The sequence below is a fragment of the Littorina saxatilis genome, linkage group LG15 (assembly GCF_037325665.1).
Source record: "Littorina saxatilis isolate snail1 linkage group LG15, US_GU_Lsax_2.0, whole genome shotgun sequence".
NCBI classification, from domain to species: Eukaryota; Metazoa; Mollusca; class Gastropoda; order Littorinimorpha; family Littorinidae; genus Littorina; species Littorina saxatilis.
The window spans coordinates 7,592,115-7,617,116 of NC_090259.1; the positions used below are offsets into that span (position 1 = coordinate 7,592,115).

The following is a 25,002-nucleotide window of genomic DNA, read 5'->3' on the forward strand; positions in this document are numbered from 1 at the left end:
ATGAATGTAAATTTGGATCGTTTTATACTAAAAAAAAAAAAAAATTAAAATTTTCAGATTTTTAATGACCAAAGTCATTAATTAATTTTTAAGCCACCAAGCTGAAATGCAATACCGAAGTCCGGCCTTCGTCGAAGATTGCTTTACAAAAATTTCAATCAATTTGATTGAAAAATGAGGGTGTGACAGTGCTGCCTCAACTTTTACAAAAAGCCGGATATGACGTCATCAAAAGTATTTATCGAAAAAAATAAAAAAATGTCTGGGGATATCATTCCCAGGAACTCTCATGTCAAATTTCATAAAGGTCGGTCCAGTAGTTTGGTCTGAATCGCTCTACACACACACACACACACACACACATTCACACACACACACACACCAAGACCCTCGTCTCGATTCCCCCTCTATGTTAAAACATTTAGTCGTTTTGACTAAATGTAAACAAGTCGTGTAAGGCGAAAAGACAACATTTAGTCAAGCTGTCGAACTCACAGAATGAAACTGAACGCAATGCAATTTTTCAGCAAGACCGTATACTCGTAGCATCGTCAGTCCACCGCTCGTGGCAAAGGCAGTGAAATTGACCAGAAGAGCTGGGTAGTAGTTGGGCTGAGAAGGATAGCACGCTTTTCTGTACCTCTCTTCGTTTTAACTTTCTGAGCGTGTTTTTAATCCAAACATATCATATCTATATGTTTCTGGAATCAGGAACCGACAAGGAATAAGATGAAAGTGTTTTTAAATTGATTTCAAAAATTTAATTTTGATCATAATTTTTATATTTTTAATTTTCAGAGTTTGTTTTTAATCCAAATATAACATATTTATATGTTTTTGGAATCAGAAAATGATGAAGAATAAGATGAACGTAATTTTGGATCGTTTTATAAAAATTTTTTTTTTTTACAATTTTCAGATTTTTAATGATCAAAGTCATTAATTAATTTTTAAGCCACCAAGCTGAAATGCAATACCGAAGTCCGGCCTTCGTCGAAGATTGCTTTGCCAAAATTTCAATCAATTTGATTGAAAAATGAGGGTGTGACAGTGCCGCCTCAACTTTTACAAAAAGCCGGATATGACGTCATCAAATGTATTTATCGCAAAAAAGAAAAAAACGTCCAGGGATATCATTCCCAGGAACTCTCATGTCAAATTTCATAAAGATCGGTCCAGTAGTTTGGTCTGAATCGCTCTACACACACACACACGCACAGACAGACACACACGCACACACACACATACACCACGACCCTCGTCTCGATTCCCCCCTCTACGTTAAAACATTTAGTCAAAACTTGACTAAATGTAAAAAGTGGTCCATATTAGGAGCCCTTCCCCTACTAACCATGTCCACTGCCTTTGTTTCTGACACATCCAGTGTTTGTTTACATCCTTGCTGAGACTGTGATGTCAGAGATGCAGATAAAAACACACAAACAGCATGACAGACACTGAGAAACACAAACAAACACTGGCACCGTGCGGGCGCACACTGGCACGGCACATGTGCGCACACACATAAACACAGTACATGTATTCTCAAAGAAACTTGGTGTATTTTCAGAAAAATGAGTGAACTCATTAGAAGAAGAACAACAACATTAGAACATCGATGACGGTTTCTGCAGAGCCCATACCGCTGAGCCAATGTGAACCCCGTGTCAGGGGGCATAACCAACGAAGACTTCCTGCAGGCAGAAGACACAAACAACAAAATTTCGTGCAAGCTATTTGGGTGTGATCAGGTATGTTTTGTGCGCCTACCTGATAAGGTGAAGATGTTTTCGTCTGTACATTTGGGACGTTATAGTCTTTACAAAAGTATTTCGTGTTGAGAAGCATTTCGTGGAAAACAGAAACGCCGGATAAGCACCGTACACACTTTGCTGTTTTCACTGGAGAGCAGTAATTACTTGGTAAGTTGGTTCATTCCGATTGTGGTCCGTCAGTGTCACCTCATCACTGGCTGAGTCAGTGAGTGGCTCATGTCTGTCTGCTGTACTAAGTTGTAAACAGTGGTTTACTTGTTGCAACAGGTTTGATTTATTATTTCGTATCTTTCAACGTCAGATGTTTTGAAACAAAACTTTACGGAACCTCTCTCTCTCTCTCTCGCTCGCTCTCTCTCACTCGCTCGCTCTCTCTCACTCGCTCGCTCTCTCTCACTCTGTATTTACAGTATTAAAGTAAAACCGTGTGCCACTGCCACAATGCCATGAAGTTGCATCTCCACGTCGATATTATTCTGTATATTATGGGGCAATTTTCAGTTTCTTCTTCTTTCGTTCATGGGCTGAAACTCCCACGTTCACTCATGTTTTTGAGAGTGGGTTTTTATGTGTATGACCGTTTCAGGTAGCCATACACTGCTGTCGGGGGAGGCATGCTGAGTATTTTTGAGCTTCTTTAACCCACCGAACTCTGACATGGGTTACAGGATCTTTTCCGTGCGCACTTGGTCTTGTGCTTGCGTGTACACACAAAGGCTGAAAGGGGGTTAAGGCACTAGCAGGTCTGCGCATAAATTGACCTGTGAGATTGGAATAATCTCCACTCTTAACCCACCAGGCGGCCGCAGCGTGGATTTAAACTCACGACCTTCTGATTTGGAGACTGATGTCTTATCCACTATAGCCTATAGGCCACACCGCCCGTCTTTTTTAGATTCATTCTGCGTGACAATCGGGGGTAAATTGCGACTGCCAGATGGTTGTCAGTTTGGGATTCACATAAATGTAGCAATGACACATGACATTTTGAAATTAATGGTTGAATGACAAGAAACACACCATTTTAAAGAGATCAAAATTTTGAGCACGTAGCAATTTGTTTTATTTAAATCGGTGCAGTAGTTCGCAAGATATGGTCATTTTAGTTCGAAATCACTTTGCTTTGAGCGAGCCGAGATCGCAACCTCTTCAGGCTTTTGATCGGCCGAGTTTCGAATTTTTCGGGTCCAGTTTTGCGCAGCATAATCGTTGGGAATAAGTCATTTCTCGCTCGATTCTTTTTATTTTTGGCTTAAATGAAACAGAAGTTAATGTTTTACAAACTGCATTTGAACCGTGTATGCCGATGGAAGTTTTCAGACCAAATTTTAGTGAAACTCACACGAGTAATATTCACCGTCATGCTGACGGAGATGTAGCTTCTGGTGGGTCGCGGTTTTTTGAATGGGAAAGATGTAAAGCTTTCTCTGATTGGTTGCAAAATATCACAGCCCTCCAATGAAAATTACGGTATTCCGAGCAGTTTGAAATGAACTGGTCGTCTGCTAAGAGTGACCCGAAAATGGCCGCGAGAGGCAGTGAAGATGAACACGCACTTTCACACTCAAAATATTCCCAAACACATCTTTTGTTAATTTCATACAGTAAACTTTGTTTTTGAATCATTTCTTTATTCATTCCTTTTTCATTTGATACATAATATGTGACTCACAAACATCAATCATGCCAATTATTTTTCACTCAAAGTGAAAAAAAAGTGCCTTTTCACTGTGTCCTCAGTTGACGCTGGGCGATGTGGCAATGCTAGATTAAATGTCTTCTTTTGAATGACTTTTGCTTTTTAAAGGAGCTGTAACCATGGCGATGATGGACAACATCGACTTCCTCATCGCCCACATCCGCCACTCGTTCATCACCAGTGATGACACCAGCATGTGTGAGCTGATCATGGAGTGTGAGAGCAGCAACAACAACAACAACAACACGCAGAGAGCAGGTTACAGGGGCTCCACTGGAGCCTATTTGAAACGGTAGGCAATGTTACAGGATAAAGTAAAGTACAAGATAAAAGGCTTCACTGATAACAAGTTGGGAGTTATGGATGGGCATACTTTACGCAGCGTGCACATAACGGATGAGAGTTGATCATTGTGACCTTCGAACAGTTTCCTTGGTGCTAGCAGAACACTGGGTCTTGTTATTTTAAATTTTGTTGAATTTAGTTTCTGTTTTTCTTGTGTAACTAAGCAAGACTTGTTGTTTTGTTAGTGTTGTTTTGTTACATGTTTCATAAACGTTTGTGTACAAAAAATACATTTTCTTCACATTTTGTGTATTTTCTCAAAACTACTTTTTTGTCACTTCAAAAGCCTAAGGCTTTTTTTCTAATGAACTTGCGTTGTTGAAACTTTGCATACATCTTGAGTGTGTTATTTTGCAGAAACTGATAGAGTGATTTCTTGAAAAAAATATTTATTGAGAAGTTATACCGTTTTGGGGGGGGCAGGTTTCACAGTATTGTGTTCAGCAATTTACTATTTACACACTCAAATTCTACAAAATAAATGTTGGCACACAATTCAAAGGACATGTTTTTCCAACAAAGTGAGTTTGTTACAACTAAAAACAGTAAAAATTTTTATAGTCCTGGTCCTTATTTATATCTAAAAACCAGGCGCAAAGCGGCATACCCTGAAAACGCAAAAAAAGCAATACGGTCATCCTATGCATGCATATAGCTCATATAGCCAAAACCGTTGAAGATAGAAAGACATTTATTGAACAAAAAATATGCCCCACATCATTCTTAACAAGTTTTGTTCTTGTATGTACATCAAAATATTGATTCTCAAATGAATGGTTTGAAAAAATACGACTTCCGGCAGACCTAGACCGTTTTGAAGGAAAAAACCGTCTTTTTTTCAAACCATTCCATGGCCATCAATATTTTCATATACATGTAAGACCAAAACGTGTTAAGACTGGTGTTGTGCATCTAGTTTGTTCAATAAATGTCTTTCTATCTTCAATGGTTTTGGCTAGATGAGGTAACAAGAGAAGGATATGGGCATTGGAATTACGTCAACATTTCGAGCATTGTCACAGATGAAACATTTACTGCAGGGTGCTCCTGATTAACAAACCGAGCAAAACTGAAAATTATTGAAGAGAAGACATGTCTGAACAGTTTATAAAGAGACAAGTTTGCAATCATTTGTAAACACCATTATTGTATGGAGGAGTAACTGTTCCCCTACCCCCTAAGAAGGTATTTCTGTCCGTCAACCACGTGAGCGATCGCCACAAATCGAGGCATCACTCGCATTTCAGTTTGGACACACCGGCTGATTGCAAATGCACAGTACGTGTTTCGACACTGAAACGTGACGATTGAGCGTCAAAATAGTTTCTTAAAACAGTCGAAAATGGAGTTAAATGTGACTTTAACACTCAGTGGCGATCGCTAGAGTGGCGATTGTTACTAGACGGACACTAGAAAACCTCAGAAAATGTAATTACTTTGCGATTTTTTTAACTGAAAAACTGTTGCGGTCTTTTTCTGTCGAGCGCGAGCGTCAACGTAAAACAACGTGAGGTCACTTCCTCCCCAAACGGTTAGTTTTTGAATGAAAAGAAAAATGTGGCGATCGTTACATTGTTTAGACGGACAGGATCGCAACTTTGAAACTCGGGTCACCGTGCCTCGATCAAAGGGCAAATTGACCTCGGCAACATTATAACTCACTTCAAGGGTGCACAAACTTGTATTTACAGTATACAAAATTAGGTAAACTTGTGTTTTTGTCCTGTGAAATCACAATTAGTTTCGATGCTCTTGATATCGCTATGCGGACGGACAGATCCGAATCCCCATACATTTTTTTTGCGGAGCTAGTATAAGTTAGAATTTGTGTTATGGATATCGATTGTTGTTGAAAAACAATCATTTCAATGTGTTCTGGCACTCTCAACCACCACAGCATTGATACTTGTGCATGTGTGTGTTGGAATTTAGTTCTTTGTTTAGTGATGCTGTGGCAAAAGTAAATTCATCCGTCCGTATTTTGACGATCGCCACCATTCCAGACCTGTTTACCCTCCCGGATTGTCCGGAATTATTACGGATTTGGGGTCTAAATTCCGGTATTACGGAAATCTACCGAAAATTCCGGAAATTGCGGTCGAGAGAACCTTTTTCGTGCATGAAAATTCGAAGTCGAAATTGTGGTAGTCACCAGGACTGTGATTTCAAGGCTGACCGAAACAGCCTTTTCTGCGCATGTGCACAGCAAGGTATTTGTCGGATTCCGCGGTTTTGAGATCGACACTGTAGGTCCGTCCGAAGGGTAATAATAGGGCCGATCTCTGTGGGGACGAAATGCCAACCAAAAAAAGCAAAAGTTGTACAGAAATATCGGCAAAACTATTAAGTCAAGTGGCGGTGAAGTTTAAGAAGAGCGAACCACATTCATTTTGGTGATCGACTTGAGATCAGTGCAACAACAAAGCTAGTCAGTTAGAATACGAGTCACGTCGCGGCACGTGTCCCGAGGTTAGACGCAGCATTAGTTTTAACAAAATGCAGTACACAAATGAACATGGAAACAAACAAAAACACGAAATTATGTTTGGCAAAACATGAGCCTGCTTCGCATCGAGTTTATTTGACCTAGCAGGGCCGGACCCAGGGGGGGGGGGGGGTTCCAGGGGTTCCGGAACCCCACCCCTGGAAAAAGCATGTAGGCCTACCTTGCTTTGAGTGGGTTTTTTTTTTTTACTAGTTTTAGCACCAAAACAATGCTGCTCTTAACCCTCAAAACAAGGCCCAGAATGCACCAGATTGCACAGATTTTTCAAAAATTTTCCGGGGGAGCATGCCCCCGGACCCCCCTAGTTCAGTTCGCGCGCCTGCTTTGCAGTCGCGCGCTTGTGGCTTTGCCACTTCGCTGATTTGCCCCCCCAAAAAAGAAGGAACCCCCCCCCCTTACAACTCATTTGGTCCGGCCCTGCCTAGGTCTCTACTTCCACAGAATCTCCCAGACCTGCGAACCGATCTCTCACTACGGTCAGTCGCGCCAGAGACATAGATGTAGGTCTATGGTCGAGCTCATCAGTGACTTGCGCTGTTGCCGAAATTCAAGTCTTTCTGAGTCTAAAACTGATCTCCATTAATATTTCTCCAATATAGCAAAGATCACAGTTCTTTGAATCGAAAAACTTACAACAAAATGTTTAAATGAAATAAACGAATCGGTCCTCTAAAATTAAAGGTAGCTTCTGGAGAGAGTTATTATGACTGGTTTTAATGCAGGATGTCTGATGTGACAGAATGTAAGGTGTTGTTCACATGCATCTTGACTGTAAATAGTCCAAGGGCGGAGTAGGGGTGGGGGGTGGGGGGATGTTACTGGGGTTCCGGACCCCCCCCCCCCCCCCGGCCCCTTGCTGTCAAAAAAACAACAAAAAACACAAAAATTCAGTCTGTGGAGAAAAACAAAACAAAACATTTTCTGTCTGTGAAATTGTTGTTGTTGTCGGGAGCAGATATCAATGAAGATAAATTGCCATTATTTAATACTAACTTTAAAAGAAATAATGAGTGGCTGCTGACACCAGTTTATCATGTTTAAAATCAAGGATAAGCCACAAATTGTTAATAAAATAGCTAAAATTCTTCAGCCAGACCCCCCAAACCCTGGACCCCAGGTTTAAACCCCCCCCCCCTCTCTAGCTCTCTTGCTCCGCCCCTGAATACTGTTTTTTTAATTTTTTTTATAGATAAAGTAAACTTGTCTTTGTTAACTTGCATATATATATCAGGTGTCTTGTGTTGTGTGTTTGTGGTGTGTGTGATCGAGCATCTGTGTGTGTAGTACAATACTGTTAAACATGATTAACAATTTTGTACTTGTTTTGCATGGTAGCGCGCGAATTAACGTGTCGTTTAATCGTTTTCAAGCTGGTTTATGGTTGATAAAAAAGATTACTCAAAGATGCCTCAAATTACGGAAAAGTACCAGTTGCATTCCTGATTTTCATTTGAGGGGGTAAACAGGTCTGCCATTCACACGCACATAAATAAACACATTATAAAAAATTTCAACTTTTATTTTCAAAAAAGTATTTAAACAACAACTAGTTTGCATGTTAATACAACAAATACAGCAGATTCTCACAGATATGGATTTAAAAGACTAAGCAAATCTGAGACTATCAAAATGGCCTAATACCATGAAACCTGCCGGGGGCGTTTTTTCGCCGGCACTCGTTATCGACATCACTCACTTTCATCACTGATATTTTTTAAATGACTTGAGATATCAAAAAACGACTCTATCAGTTTCTCGGCATTGTGCTAAAGTATAAATAACAAGCATCAAAACAAAATTTCATGCAGTTTTAAAAAAGCCTTAGGGTTTTAAAAAGAGGCAGTTTGGTGGCCATCTTGGATTGCTACCATGGCAACCGATGGTCCAAATTTTTATTTTTTTTCATTTTCTCAGGGGATGGACTGAGTACTTAAATTCTGAAACATTTGTTGACCCAAGAGTTAAGAAACAAAAAAAATCACTTTTAACACCAGTGCCTCCCCTTAACCTTCGCCGGCACTCGTTATCGACTACACACGGACGCACTCGTGGGTCCGTGCGGACCCAGAAGGGTGTTTGATTGCAAATATCTCCTAAACGTGTTGGAATTCTTTAATGAGCTTTTAGAAATGCCTCAGACACCTAAAAAGCTATCATCTCCTAAAAGCTCATTAAATTTCAGTGATAATTAATTAATTATACACGGTATTTGGAACAATTAAAATATTATGGGTCTGCATGGCCCCACGAGTGCCACGGAAGGGTTAGCACAATTTTCCTTCTTTGAGAAATATGGGTCCGCACGGACCCACGAGTGCCTCGGAAGGGTATACACGCTTTTCCTTCTTTGAGAAGTATGGGTCTGCACGGCCCCACGAGTGCCTCGGAAGGGTATACACGCTTTTCCTTCTTTGAGAAGTATGGGTCTGCACGGCCCCACGAGTGCCTCGGAAGGGTATACACGCTTTTCCTTCTTTGAAAAGTATGGGTCCGCACGTCCCCACGAATGCTTCCGTGTGTAGTCTAAATTTGACCATTAATTAATTAATTAATTAGCACTGAAATTTAATGAGCTTTTAGGAGATGATAGCTTGTTGGGTGTCTGAGGCATTTCTAAAAGCTCCTTAAAAAATTCCAACTCGTTTAAGAGATATTTGCAATCAAACACCCTTCTGGGTCCGCACGGACCCACGAGTGCCGGCGAAGGTTAAATGTTAAAAGGGGGGTTCCACTGTAGCTTTGATGAGGTGAACTTTGTGTTACTGACTGTTGCCCCCAGGGACATGTCGGACAGCGGCGGAAGCGAGGGAGTCGAGGGAATGGACTCCGGGGATGGAGATTTTCTGTCTCACTCACACGACATTCTGCCGGACATGGATTATGGTGAGACACAGGCACCTGAAACACAGACACCTCAGGGCTTAGCTTTGTATACACCAACATATTTTTTTGGGGGGGGGGGGGGGGGAAGGGGGGGGGGTGGTCTTTTAAGAAGGAATTAATCGGAATTCCTGATTTTCAAGGATTTTTGAGTTTTTATACGCCTATCTCACTTTTTCCAATGCTAGGCCCTGCACCTGAAACACAGGCACCTAATACACATGAACCTGAAACTTGTCGTGATGGAGACCAGGACATCGCAGTTGAAATTTTTGTTGTTGTTGTACACTTATGAAAGTTTTGGGGCATACAAATTTAAGTGGTTGGTCACGTATTTTGGGGGTTAACATTCATCTGACCAGAAATAAAAACAGAAAAGAGTGCATCGGGGAATGCCTGAATTGGTTTTTGTCTTATGAGCAAAGCGGCTTTTTTTAAATATATATGAAAAACATCCATTGTTGTTGTGAACACCTTATACGAACTTGCATATGTTACATACAAGATACACTGCTTCAAAGGTAGTAGAAAAAAGCGAGCAAGAGTGAAGGAAAACACATATCGGTCATGCTTTCATTAATGAAAGAACAGTTTAATTGCAAACACTGTGCTGTCTCTTATCTGACTGTAAGACTAACAGAAATGTTTACTGTAGTGTACTTTCGTGTAAGCCTTGAGAAGGGTTTCTTCCTCCTCAGCCCTATCATGCCCCCCGCGGGTTAGGGGGAAGAATTTACCCGATGCTCCCCAGCATGTCGTACGAGGCGACTAACGGATTCTGTTTCTCCTTTTACCCTTGTTAAGTGTTTCTTGTATAGATAGTCAATGTTTGTAAAGATTTTAGTCAAGCAGTATGTAAGAAATGTTAAGTCCTTTGTACTGGAAACTTGCATTCTCCCAGTAAGGTCATATATTGTACTACGTTGCAAGCCCCTGGAGCAAATTTTTGATTGGTGCTTTTGTGAACAAGAAACAATTGACAAGTGGCTCTATCCCCTCTCCCCCCTTTCCCCGTCGCGATATAACCTTCGTGGTTGAAAACGACGTTAAACACCAAATAAAGAAAGAAAAGAAAGCCCTATCATGTCCCCCCAACGACTCCCACAGTCAGGGGACTGATGATGATGGTGATGGTGATGATGATGATGATGATGATGATGATGATGATGATGATGATGATGATGATGATGATGATGATGATGATGATGATGATGATGATGATGATGATGATGGTGATGGTGATGGTGATGGTGATGATGATGATGACTGTAGTGTAAAGTAGAGAGGTGTACTTTAGTTGTGGTCAGTTACTGAAGCTGTGGTCAGTGTGATGTACTGAGGACATGTGATGTTGTCATCAGGAGCCCATCGTCGCCGGTCCAACACGGCACAGCGACTGGACATCATGAGGAAGGACAAGCAGGCCAAGGGCAAGGTCAAGTCCATCCCCTGGAAAGACGCTCCCGTCACTCTCACAGGTAATACAGTGGAACCCCCCTTATAAGACCTCCAGAAATCTTAGAAAATCAGGTCTTAAAAAGGAGGGAGTCTTAAAATGTTTTGTTTTTAAAGGGGGGTTCAACTGTAACAGGCTTCTCACCTGTAAAACGGTCCATCTGGTCCATCTGCTATGTGACCTTGAAACGATGATGCTGCCCCTGTGTTGACACTGCTGGACATTTCGCAAAGTTAAAGAAGGAGTCCTTAAAACGGAAGTAAATTCTCAGACGTTGGGAACAAACTTTCTGAGAATGCAGGTAGGGGTAAGTGTTAAATTGTCAGACGTTGGGAACAAACTTTCTGAGAATGCAGGTAGGGGTAAGTGTTAAATTGGGGAGTCTAATAATGCTGCATGAAATTGGGAGATTCAGAAAAGGTTGACTCCTGAAGTGGAGGTATATTTACAAACACTTTGTAATAAACACAAAGTCTAGGAAGGCATGAGGAAGACAGTCTTTAATCAACAAAAATGTAAGACCTTGATGTTTCCAAGGAAATGCGTTTCCACTACCAATAAAAAACAAAACTACAGAGTTATTTCCTGAATTCGTCTGTTAATTGCTACCACAAGTGTAACATCTTTTGAAAATAAATGTCTGTATAAACTCGCAACAACAACAAACAAAAAGAAAAAAAAGAAAAGAATGTAAGACCACCCAAATCTCAGATAATCATAGATGTCGTCATTAATTTGTGGTAAATTGACATGTTGTGAACAGAAAACCTGAGAGAGCAGGGCCTTGAAACAAGTCCAGTTTTATTGGACTGTATTGACTGCTTTTACGTTGTGTGACTCTGTATAGAAAGCAGAAACATCAGTAAAGTAAAGTAAAGTGTGTATAAAAAAAGAAAAAAAAGTAAAGTAAAGTGAAGTTTGTATAGAAAGCAGAAGCATCAGTAAAGTAAAGTAAAGTGTGTATAAAAAAGAAAAAAAAGTAAAGTAAAGTGAAGTCTGTATAGGAAGCAGAAACATCAGTAAAGTAAAGTAAAGTGTGTATAAAAAAAGAAAAAAAAGTAAAGTAAAGTGAAGTTTGTATAGAAAGCAGAAGCATCAGTAAAGTAAAGTAAAGTGTGTATAAAAAAGAAAAAAAAGTAAAGTAAAGTGAAGTCTGTATAGGAAGCAGAAACATCAGTAAAGTAAAGTAAAGTGTGTATAAAAAAGAAAAAAAAGTAAAGTAAAGTGAAGTCTGTATAGGAAGCAGAAACATCAGTAAAGTAAAGTAAAGTGTGTATAAAAAAGAAAAAAAAGTAAAGTAAAGTGAAGTCTGTATAGGAAGCAGAAACATCAGTAAAGTAAAGTAAAGTGTGTATAAAAAAGAAAAAAAAGTAAAGTAAAGTGAAGTCTGTATAGAAAGCAGAAACATCAGTAAAGTAAAGTAAAGTGTGTATAAAAAAGAAAAAAAAGTAAAGTAAAGTGAAGTCTGTATAGAAAGCAGAAACATCAGTAAAGTAAAGTAAAGTGTGTATAAAAAAGAAAAAAAAGTAAAGTAAAGTGAAGTCTGTATAGGAAGCAGAAACATCAGTAAAGTAAAGTAAAGTGTGTATAAAATTAAAAAAAAAAAAGTGAAGTGAAGTCTGATAGGAAGCAGAAGCATCAGTAAAGTAAAGTGAAGTGTGTATAGGAAGCAGAAGCATCAGTAAAGTAAAGTAAAGTGTGTATAGGAAGCAGAAGCATCAGTAAAGTAAAGTGTGTATAGAAAGCAGAAACATCAGTAAACTGTGTATAGAAAGCAGAAACATCAGTAAAGTGTGTATAGAAAGCAGAAACATCAGTAAAGTAAAGTAAAGTGTGTATAGAAAGCAGAAACATCAGTAAAGTGAAGTAAAGTGTGTATAGAAAGCAGAAACATCAGTAAAGTGTGTATAGAAAGCAGAAACATCAGTAAAGTAAAGTAAAGTGTGTATAGAAAGCAGAAACATCAGTAAAGTGAAGTAAAGTGTGTATAGAAAACAGAAACATCAGTAAAGTGAAGTAAAGTGTGTATAGAAAACAGAAACATCAGTAAAGTGTGTATAGAAAGCAGAAACATCAGTAAAGTGTGTATAGAAAGCAGAAACATCAGTAAAGTGTGTATAGAAAGCAGAAACATCAGTAAAGTGTGTATAGAAAGCAGAAACATCAGTAAAGTGTGTATAGAAAGCAGAAACATCAGTAAAGTGAAGTAAAGTGTGTATAGAAAACAGAAACATCAGTAAAGTGAAGTAAAGTGTGTATAGGAAGCAGAAGCATCAGTAAAGTGTGTATAGAAAACAGAAACATCAGTAAAGTGAAGTAAAGTGTGTATAGGAAGCAGAAGCATCAGTAAAGTAAAGTGTGTATAGGAAGCAGAAGCATCAGTAAAGTGTGTATAGAAAGCAGAAGCATCAGTAAAGTGTGTATAGAAAGCAGAAGCATCAGTAAAGTGTGTATAGGAAGCAGAAGCATCAGTAAAGTGTGTATAGAAAGCAGAAGCATCAGTAAAGTGTGTATAGAAAGCAGAAACATCAGTAAAGTGTGTATAGAAAGCAGAAGCATCAGTAAAGTGTGTATAGGAAGCAGAAGCATCAGTAAAGTGAAGTAAAGTGTGTATAGAAAGCAGAAACATCAGTAAAGTGAAGTAAAGTGTGTATAGGAAGCAGAAACATCAGTAAAGTGTGTATAGAAAGCAGAAACATCAGTAAAGTGTGTATAGGAAGCAGAAACATCAGTAAAGTGTGTATAGAAAGCAGAAACATCAGTAAAGTGTGTATAGAAAGCAGAAACATCAGTAAAGTGTGTATAGAAAGCAGAAACATCAGTAAAGTGTGTATAGAAAGCAGAAACATCAGTAAAGTGTGTATAGAAAGCAGAAGCATCAGTAAAGTGTGTATAGAAAGCAGAAGCATCAGTAAAGTGTGTATAGGAAGCAGAAGCATCAGTAAAGTGTGTATAGAAAGCAGAAGCATCAGTAAAGTGTGTATAGAAAGCAGAAACATCAGTAAAGTGTGTATAGAAAGCAGAAGCATCAGTAAAGTGTGTATAGGAAGCAGAAGCATCAGTAAAGTGAAGTAAAGTGTGTATAGAAAGCAGAAACATCAGTAAAGTGAAGTAAAGTGTGTATAGAAAGCAGAAACATCAGTAAAGTGTGTATAGAAAGCAGAAACATCAGTAAAGTGTGTATAGAAAGCAGAAACATCAGTAAAGTGTGTATAGAAAGCAGAAACATCAGTAAAGTGTGTATAGAAAGCAGAAACATCAGTAAAGTGAAGTAAAGTGTGTATAGAAAGCAGAAACATCAGTAAAGTGTGTATAGAAAGCAGAAACATCAGTAAAGTGAAGTAAAGTGTGTATAGGAAGCAGAAACATCAGTAAAGTGTGTATAGAAAGCAGAAACATCAGTAAAGTGTGTATAGAAAGCAGAAACATCAGTAAAGTGAAGTAAAGTGTGTATAGAAAGCAGAAACATCAGTAAAGTGTGTATAGAAAGCAGAAACATCAGTAAAGTGTGTATAGAAAGCAGAAACATCAGTAAAGTGTGTATAGAAAGCAGAAACATCAGTAAAGTGTGTATAGAAAGCAGAAACATCAGTAAAGTGTGTATAGAAAGCAGAAACATCAGTAAAGTGAAGTAAAGTGTGTATAGAAAGCAGAAACATCAGTAAAGTGAAGTAAAGTGTGTATAGGAAGCAGAAGCATCAGTAAAGTGTGTATAGGAAGCAGAAGCATCAGTAAAGTGAAGTAAAGTGTGTATAGAAAGCAGAAACATCAGTAAAGTGAAGTAAAGTGTGTATAGGAAGCAGAAACATCAGTAAAGTGTGTATAGAAAGCAGAAACATCAGTAAAGTGTGTATAGGAAGCAGAAGCATCAGTAAAGTGTGTATAGAAAGCAGAAACATCAGTAAAGTGAAGTAAAGTGTGTATAGGAAGCAGAAACATCAGTAAAGTGTGTATAGAAAGCAGAAACATCAGTAAAGTGTGTATAGAAAGCAGAAACATCAGTAAAGTGTGTATAGAAAGCAGAAACATCAGTAAAGTGTGTATAGAAAGCAGAAACATCAGTAAAGTGTGTATAGAAAGCAGAAACATCAGTAAAGTGAAGTAAAGTGTGTATAGAAAACAGAAACATCAGTAAAGTGAAGTAAAGTGTGTATAGAAAGCAGAAACATCAGTAAAGTGAAGTAAAGTGTGTATAGAAAGCAGAAACATCAGTAAAGTGAAGTAAAGTGTGTATAGGAAGCAGAAACATCAGTAAAGTAAAGTAAAGTGTGTAAAAAAAAGAAAAAAAAGTAAAGTAAAGTAAAGTGTGTATAGGAAGCAGAAGCATCAGTAAAGTAAAGTGTGTATAGGAAGCAGAAGCATCAGTAAAGTAAAGTGTGTATAGGAAGCAGAAGCATCAGTAAAGTAAAGTGTGTATAGGAAGCAGAAACATCAGTAAAGTAAAGTGTGTATAGGAAGCAGAAGCATCAGTAAAGTAAAGTGAAGTTTGTATAGGAAGCAGAAGCATCAGTAAAGCATACATATATTGATTGATCTGGATGTGCATTTTTCAGTGGAGGAGCGAGCGAGTTTGTTTGAGAAAAAGGAAGTTGCCGTCATCACACCTGACGGGGACGCCACAGAGGGTGAAACACCGAAGAAGGTCAGACACCAAGTACAGTGGGATCACCCTTTTAGTCCCTCAAAAGTCTGAGAAAATCAAGTCTTAATTAAAGGAGGGAGTCTTAAAATGCGGGTACAGTTACAGAGATTATGAAGGGTGGGGATGTAGCTCAGTCGGTAGCGCGCTGGATTTGTATCCAGTTGGCCGCTGTCAGCGTGAGTTCGTCCCCACGTTCGGCGAGAGATTTATTTCTCAAGTCAACTTTGTGTGCAGACTCTCCTCGGTGTCCGAACACCCTCCCCCCCCCCCCCCCCTGTGTGTACACGCAAGCACAAGACCAAGTGCGCACGAAAAAGATCCTGTGATCCATGTCAGAGTTTGGTGGGTTATAGAAACACGAAAATACCCAGCATGCTTCCTCTGAAAAACGGCGTATGGCTGCCTAAATGGCGGGGTAAAAAACGGTCATACACGTAAAATTCCACTCGTGCAAAAACACGAGTGTACGTGGGAGTTTCAGCCCATGAACGCAGAAGAAGAAGAGATTATGAAGAGAAAGTCTGAGAAAACATTAGGTCTTAAAAGGGAGGGAGTCTTAAAATGGGGGTTCCGCTGTGTATCTCTTGTGAAAAGCTTCATTCTTTTACTCACCTAGTCGGTGATACTGCTCTCAGGATTCAATATTGTTGGTCTTTCTCTTCCTGACAGATTCCAGCTTCCGCAAGGGATTTATTTAAATAAAGATCCAAAGTTCATGGAGAAAGTCTCAAGGCTTGGACAATAAGAACGCGTTCATGCAGGAATAAGACCAAATAAACATAGCCTTGAACTGTTCTTAGTAGCTTCCTTTCTCCCTGGTGATAGCAACCTGAATGTCAAGGAGGGTTACCTCACAGGACTGGATGAAATTACCCAAAATGCCTTGCCTTGACTTGAGTGGACCTGACTTGACTTGAGTGGACTGGAGTTGAATTGACTTGACTTGAGTGGACTGAACTTGCCTTGCCCTGAATTGAATAGACTTGACTTGAGGACTGGACTTGTCTTGTCTTGTCTTGCCTTGAATTGAATAGACTTGACTGGACTTGACTGGACTGGAGTTGACTTGAATTGAATAGACTTGACATTAGGACTGGACTGGACTTGAGTGGACTGAACTTGAGTTGACTTGAGTGGACTTGAATTGACTTGACGTTAAGACTGGACTGGACTTGAGTGGACTGAAGTTGAGTTGACTTGAGTGGACTTGAATTGACTTGACGTTAAGACTGGACTGGACTTGAGTTGCTTTGCCTAATTGCCTTGAGTTGACTGAACTTGACGTGACGTAGCGGCTGTAGACTGCACTGTTTTCTGTGTCAGGTGTCCAAGCTGAGCAAGCTGCTGGAGGACTTCAGCAAGTACGGGGAGAACCCCTATATGGAGTACGCCAAGTTTGACGGACGGGTAAGTCTGGTTTATCTCCTCTTTATTATTCCCCGTGCAACAAAACAGTAGGGACCCATATGCTAATTCAGGTGTTAGATTTTTATCTGTCAATTTCAAAATCCCTGGACATATATTTTAGGCTTGTGCAAATTTGTTTTAAAACAAGAAATTCCTCTGATAGAAAAAACACCCCCGTCAAAGGGAAATAACCTTCTCAGTTGGTGGCAGTGAGAATGGTTATTTCCCTTTGACTAACGGGGGTGTCCGTCTATAAGTCGTATAATTTTAATCCACCAATAACTCCCTAACCGTGTGTTTGACTGGTCCCAATTTTTGTAAGGACCGTCTCAGGAATGTATAGAACCTGTTCACCAAGTTTGGTGACGATCGGTCCGTTCATTCTTGAGATCTACTTGCGAACACAAACACACAAATACCGCCACAAACACACAAACACATCGAGTGAAACCTATACACACCCCTATACCGGGGGTGTAAATACTGGGGTATGTATAGGTATGTTTGTGCATAATGCAGAAATCAATTAATATAGCAAGGAAAGAGATTTTGTGTCTATGTTTGGAAAGAAAGAAAAAGGATTTATGCTTTTAAAGATACAAGTAAAGGGAAAGGGTTTGCTTGATCTAGTTAAGTTTTCTCACTTTCAGTTGAGCATTTCTCTGATGATGGAAACAAGTGGAAGAAAAAATGTCATTAATCGCTTTCGTTTTTTGATAATTTCAGTCGTGTGTGACTCCCACGAAGAAGATCGACATCTTCCTGACGATGGCGCCACCCAAGGAGCGTGCGTACCCCATGACAGTGGTTGTCATAACAACGGCAAAGGTGCAAGATCTGATTGGTCTCATCTGCTGGCAGTACACCTGTGAGGGACGCGAACCAAAACTGCAGTAAGATCCTGCTTCTTTAGCAGTTTTATAGATTGCCATAACACTTCCAAACGATTTTTCTTGGTACAAAATTTGCAGGCAAGTTGTCGTTGTGCGAAAAGTTTAAGCGAATGGCTGTCTTTCAGCTGACTTCTCCCAGGCCAGAAAGCATAAGGCCAAAAAAAAAAATAGGTCTGTTTACGGTAACATAGGCCTAAAAAATAGGGTCGGTAGGTCGGGATTTTTTTGTTGTTTTTTTTGTTGTTTTTTCCAAAAAACCATATTTTTACGTTATTTTGCCAAAAAACCAAGATTTATTTATTTTTTTTTTCCCCAAATGCCAAAAAAAAGTCTAGGGTCGCGCGAAAAAACTAGGGTCGGTCGGGTTACCGTAAACAGACCTATTTTTTTTTTTGGCCCAATGAAAGTGAGCAAATGAAAGAGCATGCAAACTGAGATGTTGTCTAGCTTAGAGCCAGAGAGTACATTGGGATACATTGCTCCTGAATCGTCCAGAAAGTTCGCCGCACGTACATTGCTGAAAGTGTAGACGGTTGGATAGATTTCACATTCATAACTTGGGGATGATTTTGATTGGCCAATTTTTCATGGACACAATGTGATCTATTACTCTGAGCAGATCCCGAAAGACGATGGAGACATGAATGCAAATTAAATTACATATCTTATCCCAACTCACATATGTAGCAATTTACTTCAGTTTAGTGCTAGAACGCTGTACTAAGCATCACCTTGGTAACAAGGGAGGCAACTCTAAAAAACACAAAAAAACCGACCCTGACCTATAAACAGGACATAGGCCAGACCGAGGCTGCCTTCCTACTTCCTACCTGCCTTGTTATGGAGACATGAATGTAGATGTTAAAACATGTAGATGTGCATATATGCAGAAAAAAAGGAAAAAGAACAATATAGATGTTACAACAGTGTTATTTCTGTGTGCAGACACGGGGTGAACCACTACTGTCTACATATCGCGGAGGACGATGGAGAAGTGGATGCCGACTTTCCCAGCCTCGACAACCGAGAGCCGGTGCTCAAGTTCGGCTTCGGCAAGCTAGCCCTGGTGGAGTGTACCCCCACCATCATCCCCAAACACTCCTTCGTCGTCACCATGTGAGTGCCTGCATTTCTTCTTTGGTTTTTGCCTCCTGTGTACTGCGCTTGGTTGTAATAAAATCTCTTATCTTATCATTATGCCTGGTTTAAATAGATGTGTTCCGGAAATAATTCTGTGTCAGGTTTAGTGATAACCAACTGATGATCAGCTTAGACCTGCCATCGCCACCAACAACTAACTCTCATGTGTTTGTTGTGCTGTGTGATCAGCTTAGACCTACCATCGCCACCAACAACTAACTCTGATGTGTATGTTGTGCCGTGTGATCAGCTTAGACCTACCATCGCCACCAACAACTAACTCTGATGTGTATGTTGTGCTGTGTGCGTTCAGTATGATACCCTTTTCTTTCGAAAATATACTCATCAGAGTTCATGATTTGTTGCGGCCCGTGCTGATGGCTGCATTTCACTTTGGAGCAGACAATGACAGACAATGATAATTCTTTATTTTTCGAGGGTAACGAGAATAAGCATAGATATCCTTTTTTGCATCTTGCCCTTGCCCCACTTTTACTACAACTACTGAAGAAGAAAAAAAAAGAAGAAAAAAAAGAAGAAACAAGTCGCGTAAGGCGAAAATACAATATTTAGTCAAGTAGCTGTCGAACTCACAGAATGAAACTGAACGCAATGCAACGCAGCAAGACCGTAGCATCGTCAGTCCACCGCGCACGGCAAAGGCAGTGAAATTGACAAGAAGAGCGGGGTAGTACTTGCGCTGAGAAGGATAGCACGCTTTTCTGTACCTCTCTTCGTTTTAACTTTCTGAGCGTGTTTTTAATCCAAACATATCATATGTATATGTTTTTGGAATCAGGAACCGACAAGGAATAAGATGAAAGCGTTTTTAAATTGATTTCGAAAATTTAATTTTGATAATAATTTTTATATATTTAATTTTCAGAGCTTGTTTTTAATCCGAATATAACATATTTATATGTTTTTGGAATCAGCAAATGATGGAGAATAAGATAAACGTAAATTTGGATCGTTTTATAAATTTTTATTTTTTTTTTACAATTTTCAGATTTTTAATGACCAAAGTCATTAATTAATTTTTAAGCCACCAAGCTGAAATGCAATACCGAAGTCCGGGCTTCGTCGAAGATTACTTGACCAAAATTTCAACCAATTTGGTTGAAAAATGAGGGCGTGACAGTGCCGCCTCAACTTTCACGAAAAGCCGGATATGACGTCATCAAAGACATTGATCAAAAAAATGAAAAAAACGTTCGGGGATTTCATACCCAGGAACTCTCATGTCAAATTTCATAAAGATCGGTCCAGTAGTTTAGTCTGAATCGCTCTACACACACACACACACACACAGACACACACACACACACACACACACACACACACACACGCACATACACCACGACCCTCGTTTCGATTCCCCCTCGATGTTAAAATATTTAGTCAAAACTTGACTAAATATAAAAAAGAGAGAGTCAAGAAGAAACATCTTGGTAGTTAGAATCAATGTCGTCAGTACCTTGGTTAGTCATTATAGACAGGTGCGGCTTAAAAATCAAAAGACGAACACTGTGTGTATTTGACAGCAACGTTCCCAACCGGGGGTTCAACAAGTTCCAGGTGGACTCGCTCAACATGCCCATGAGGAGCATCCTGGAGAAGGTCATCAACCGCAGGAAGATCAGGACACGCCCAGGTAGACATGCAACACCTTCTTTTACCTGTGGATAGTGAAGCTTTAAATTTTCATGAAAAATTGGGTTCTACTGTAGCAGACGGTTCTATGTGTTTGTGACAGGCTTATTTGGGGGCCTGGTAGCTCAGTGGGTAGAGCCCTGTAGCTCAGTGGGTAGAGCCCTGTAGCTCAGTGGGTAGAGCCCGGTAGCTCAGTGGGTAGAGCCCGGTAGCTCAGTGGGTAGAGCCCGGTAGGTCAGTGGGTAGAGACCGGTAGCTCAGTTGGTAGAGCCCGGTAGCTCAGTAGCTCAGTGGGTAGAGCCCGGTAGGTCAGTGGGTAGAGCCCGTGGGTAGAGCCCGGTAGCTCAGTTGGTAGAGCCCGGTAGCTCAGTGGGTAGAGCCCGGTAGCTCAGTGGGTAGAGCCCGGTAGCTCAGTGGGTAGAGCCCGGTAGCTCAGTGGGTAGAGCCCGGTAGCTCAGTTGGTAGAGCCCGGTAGCTCAGTGGGTAGAGCCCGGTAGCTCAGTGAGTAGAGCCCGGTAGCTCAGTGGGTAGAGCCTGATAGCTCAGTGGGTAGAGCCCGGTAGCTCAGTTGGTAGAGTCCGGTAGCTCAGTGGGTAGAGCCCGGTAGCTCTGTGGGTAGAGCACTGGACTTGTGATCCTAGGTTCGCAGGTTCGAATCCGGGCCGGGACCGACACGGGTCAACTGCATGTGCAGACTCAGACGGTATCCATGTCCCACCCCTGTGTCACCACTGTGGCACGTAAAAGACCTCAGTCATTCTGCCATAAGTGCAGGTGGCTGATTACACCTAAACACGCACACACCTGGGTAGCGCAACTCTGTTGCTGCTAGCTTTCCACAGGGAGGAAGCGACCCCAATTTCCCAGGGATGGGACAATAAAGTCATGAAAATGAAAATGATGCTACAACTTAGAGAAGCAGAATGAGCCTATAGATCTTGATGTGTTTGTGTCTTTCTGACACTTTACTGTGTGTGTGTGTGTGTGTGTGTGTGTGTGTGTGTGTGTGTGTATAACAGGTTTATACTGCAATCTGGAGAAACAGAGTGAGTCTGACGTCACCATCGACCTTGATGCGTGTGTGTGTGTCTTTTTGACATGGTTACTCTATTGCACATGTGTGTGTGTGTGTGTGTGTGTGTGTGTATGTGTGTGTGTGTGTGTGTGACACTTTACTCTGTGTGTGTGTGTGTGTGTGTGTGTGTGTGTGTGTGTGTGTGTGTGTGTGTGTGTGTGTGTGTGTGTGTGACACTTTACTGTGTGTGTGTTCCAGGTCTCTACTACAACCTGGAGAAACAGAGTGAGCCCGGCGTGTCCATCGACCTTGACGCCAATCTGGCTCACATGGACACCATGGAGTTCTGTATGGTCAGGGAAAACAGTGAGTGGCTGGCTGGCTGGCTGGATATATACCGAGTCTGGCTGTTTCTGGCTGGCTGTCTGACTGTGTTGATTCAGGGAAAACTCTCTGTTCGTCTGATTGTTTGTCTGTCTGGTTTTCTGACTGTCTATTGAAGGGAAACTGTCGGTCTGACTGTCTATTGAGGGGAAACTGTCGGTCTGACTGTCTATTGAGGGGAAACTGTCGGTCTGACTGTCTATTGAGGGGAAACTGTCGGTCTGACTGTCTATTGAGGGGAAACTGTCGGTCTGACTGTCTATTGAGGGGAAACTGTCGGTCTGACTGTCTATTGAGGGGAAACTGTCGGTCTGACTGTCTATTGAGGGGAAACTGTCGGTCTGACTGTCTATTGAGGGGAAACTGTCGGTCTGACTGTCTATTGAGGGGAAACTGTCGGTCTGACTGTCTATTGAGGGGAAACTGTCGGTCTGACTGTCTATTGAGGGGAAACTGTCGGTCTGACTGTCTATTGAGGGGAAACTGTCGGTCTGACTGTCTATTGAGGGGAAACTGTCGGTCTGACTGTCTATTGAGGGGAAACTGTCGGTCTGACTGTCTGTGTATTCAGAGAAAAGTGTGATTCTGCTTTTGAATTTATAGCGGCAGCCTTTTTCTTCTTTTTTTCTCTCTTGAAAATGTGTACAATGTATCTCTTAGGCTATTTGTCTTCTCCCACTTGACTTTCTTTCTTGCTTTGAGCTCTCAGTCATGCTTACAGTGAAGTTGTATTCAGCATTGTTGAGAACGTGTGTTGCGAATTTGTTGTAGAGTGTGTTTGGCTGTGTGTTGCAAGGTACGAGAGGCGACCGGGAGGAAGCGCCACACCACAACGAACTGTCGCACGTGGCCGACTCCCTCACCAGTCACCAGTACAAGTCCTTCATGGTCATGATGGTTCACCGCCTCCGAGCCAACACCGAGGTTCAGCTAGGTGTGTGTGTTTGTGTGTGTGTGTGTGTGTGTGTGTGTGTGTGTGTGTGTGTGTGTTTCTGTCTCTCTGTCTACTTGCCTGAGTGCGTGTGCCTGTGTGTCACTGCTACTATGGAGTATTGATCAGCAACTTCAATGGCTATTTGTGTCTATAAGCTATTTCCCTGCATATATGTCAGTCAAGAGTATACGTACACTTTTAAACCATACTTATCAACAGTTGAGTTGTGTGTGGCAGGTGTCAGCGGGGAGAAAGTGGAGATCGACCCGGTACAGGTACGCAGCTCCATACGTCTCATCCGACAGAAACCAGTCACCCATGAAGCCGACAGCATCGCTGACTGTGACCTCCTGGAGAAAAAGTCCAACGGTCAGTACCCTTGTCTTGTTGTCATGTGAAGGCTGGCAGGAATGTATTGGGAGAGTGGAGAGGTAGAGAGAGAGGGGAGGGAGGGAAGGCGGTAGTGAAGGAGTGAGAGAGGGAGGGAGGGAGGGAGGGAGATAGATAGAGAAGAAGTGAGAGAGAGGGAATGAGTGAGAGAGAGAGAGTGTGTGTGTGTGTGTGTGTGTGTGTGTGTGTGTGTGTGTGTGTGTGGATGTGTGTATATGAATGTTATGATGTTTTATACACCCATAAAGTCTCAATTGGTTCAGTGTAAGTGTAGTGTATTGTATTTGGTATATCTTTTTTACTATCAAATTCCCTCTAGTAAATTTGGGCTACTATCCCGGGGGATAGCGTACAGCAACAGAATCGCACAACACAACCTTTTTTCTGCATGCTTGTATTCGTGTTTTCACTGTGAGCTTGGGATCTTATCGTGTCCATGCGTGCACATCGGGGTTTCACACACCAATGAGAGTCTGCACAAAGTTGCCTGTGGGAAATAAATCCCTCGCTGAACGTGGGGGTCAAACCGATAGCGACAAACTGGTTTGAAACTAGCGTTGCTTCCTACTAAGCTATCTTTATTGCTTTGTATTGTATTGTATTGTATGTTATGTTATTGTATTGTATTATATTGTATTGTATTGCATTGAATGGCATGGCATGGCATGGCATTGTTTTGCATTGCATTGCATTGTATTGCATTGTATTTTGTATTTTATCGCATTTTATTGTATTGTATTGTCCACTGTTTCAGGCCGTGGCGTGTTCCGCCTGACCTACTTGACGGAGCACAACTACAAGCACCACGACTTTGAGGCCGACGTTGGTGTTGCCATGGAGATAGTGCAGAAGTTGAAGAACATTCTGGAGCTGCGTCTCAGCCCCGCCAGAAAAGAGTTTATCACTACGCAGGACCGCAAACTGAGGAAGCGAGACTCGCTCAAATACTCCATTTAGAGAGTGTGTGGTGGAGGGTTGGAGTGACGGAGGCTTTGATTTGTTGCACCTGATTCGCAGGTGACAGTGTGATTTTGAACATGATTGTTACAAGGTGTATGTTAATGTGTATATAAAGAGTCTTCAGTATATTTGCAAGATGATTGCAGTGTGGAGGGGAGAGAGAGAGCTAAGTGTTTGTCAGCACTGATTTCTTAAGCGCTTACTGTGTGAAGAAAATATCATCATCAATGGCTTTCTACCTGGTTGTGTTGAAATGATTGTTGCTAAATTTAAATGAAATTTAATGTTTATTGATGAAGATCGTCAGAGAGAAACACAAAGATAGAGTGAGAGAGAGAGAGAGAGCGTGTGTGTGTGTGTGTGTGTGTTAAAGTTAAATGAAATTGCTTATTGAAGAAGTGAAAGAGAGAGAGAGATGTTGCTATGTGAGAAAGTGAGAATGTTACTGTTCAATTGTATCCCATTGTGCGAAAAAAGAAAAGAAAAAAAGGACTAACTTAAAATACTCAGGAATCTCAGATGACAATAAACAGAGAGATGAAAATGTATGTGCCTGTACTTATTGTACAAATGTGTTCATGTTATTACTTACATTATTGAGAGAAGTTAAAGTTGGTGTACTACAATCTGTGTCTGCAAGCGTGTCGAGATGAAATGGTGTTTTTTTGTGGGGGGAGGTGTAATAGTTATTAATTTTGCTCCTTTGTTGCTGTACTTTCTTTGTTTTAATTTCTGGGTGGCCGAGTGGTAACGCACTTGCGCTCGGAAGCGAGAGGTTGCGTGTTCAGGCCTGGGTCAGGCCGCAATTTTCTCCCCCCTTTCCTAACCTAGGTGGTGGGTTCAAGTGCTAGTCTTTCGGATGAGACGAAAAACCGAGGTCCCTTCGTGTACACTACATTGGGGTGTGCACGTTAAAGATCCCA

At 41.0% G+C, this 25,002-nt stretch overlaps 1 protein-coding gene across 2 annotated transcripts; it reads left to right on the top strand.

Moving 5' to 3' along the window:
- Positions 1-1,677: 1,677 nt before the first annotated feature.
- Positions 1,678-24,627, top strand: LOC138948393 (target of rapamycin complex 2 subunit MAPKAP1-like). Of its 2 annotated transcripts, none has more exons than XM_070319926.1 (13): positions 1,678-1,751; positions 3,583-3,766; positions 9,105-9,208; positions 10,567-10,683; positions 15,215-15,303; positions 16,627-16,710; positions 17,437-17,603; positions 18,549-18,719; positions 20,288-20,397; positions 21,670-21,777; positions 22,592-22,729; positions 22,967-23,098; positions 23,874-24,627. In XM_070319926.1, exons 2-13 carry the CDS (start codon positions 3,594-3,596, stop codon positions 24,074-24,076), a joined length of 1,596 nt encoding a protein of 531 aa, XP_070176027.1. In that variant the 5' UTR covers positions 1,678-1,751; positions 3,583-3,593; the 3' UTR covers positions 24,077-24,627. The 2 variants fall into 2 exon arrangements, with proteins under 2 accessions (XP_070176027.1, XP_070176028.1); XM_070319927.1 differs by lacking the exon at positions 1,678-1,751 and adding an exon at positions 2,023-2,042.
- The last annotated feature ends 375 nt before the right edge of the window (positions 24,628-25,002 follow it).

Excerpts from the sequence above, each read along its gene's own strand:
- LOC138948393 (XM_070319926.1), top strand. The coding sequence starts at position 3,594 with ATGGCGATGATGGACAACATCGACTTCCTCATCGCCCACATCCGCCAC. Across the intron at positions 18,720-20,287 it reads CACTCCTTCGTCGTCACCAT|CAACGTTCCCAACCGGGGGT; the intron begins GTGAGTGCCTGC and ends TGTATTTGACAG. Across the intron at positions 21,778-22,591 it reads CTGTATGGTCAGGGAAAACA|GTACGAGAGGCGACCGGGAG; the intron begins GTGAGTGGCTGG and ends GTGTGTTGCAAG.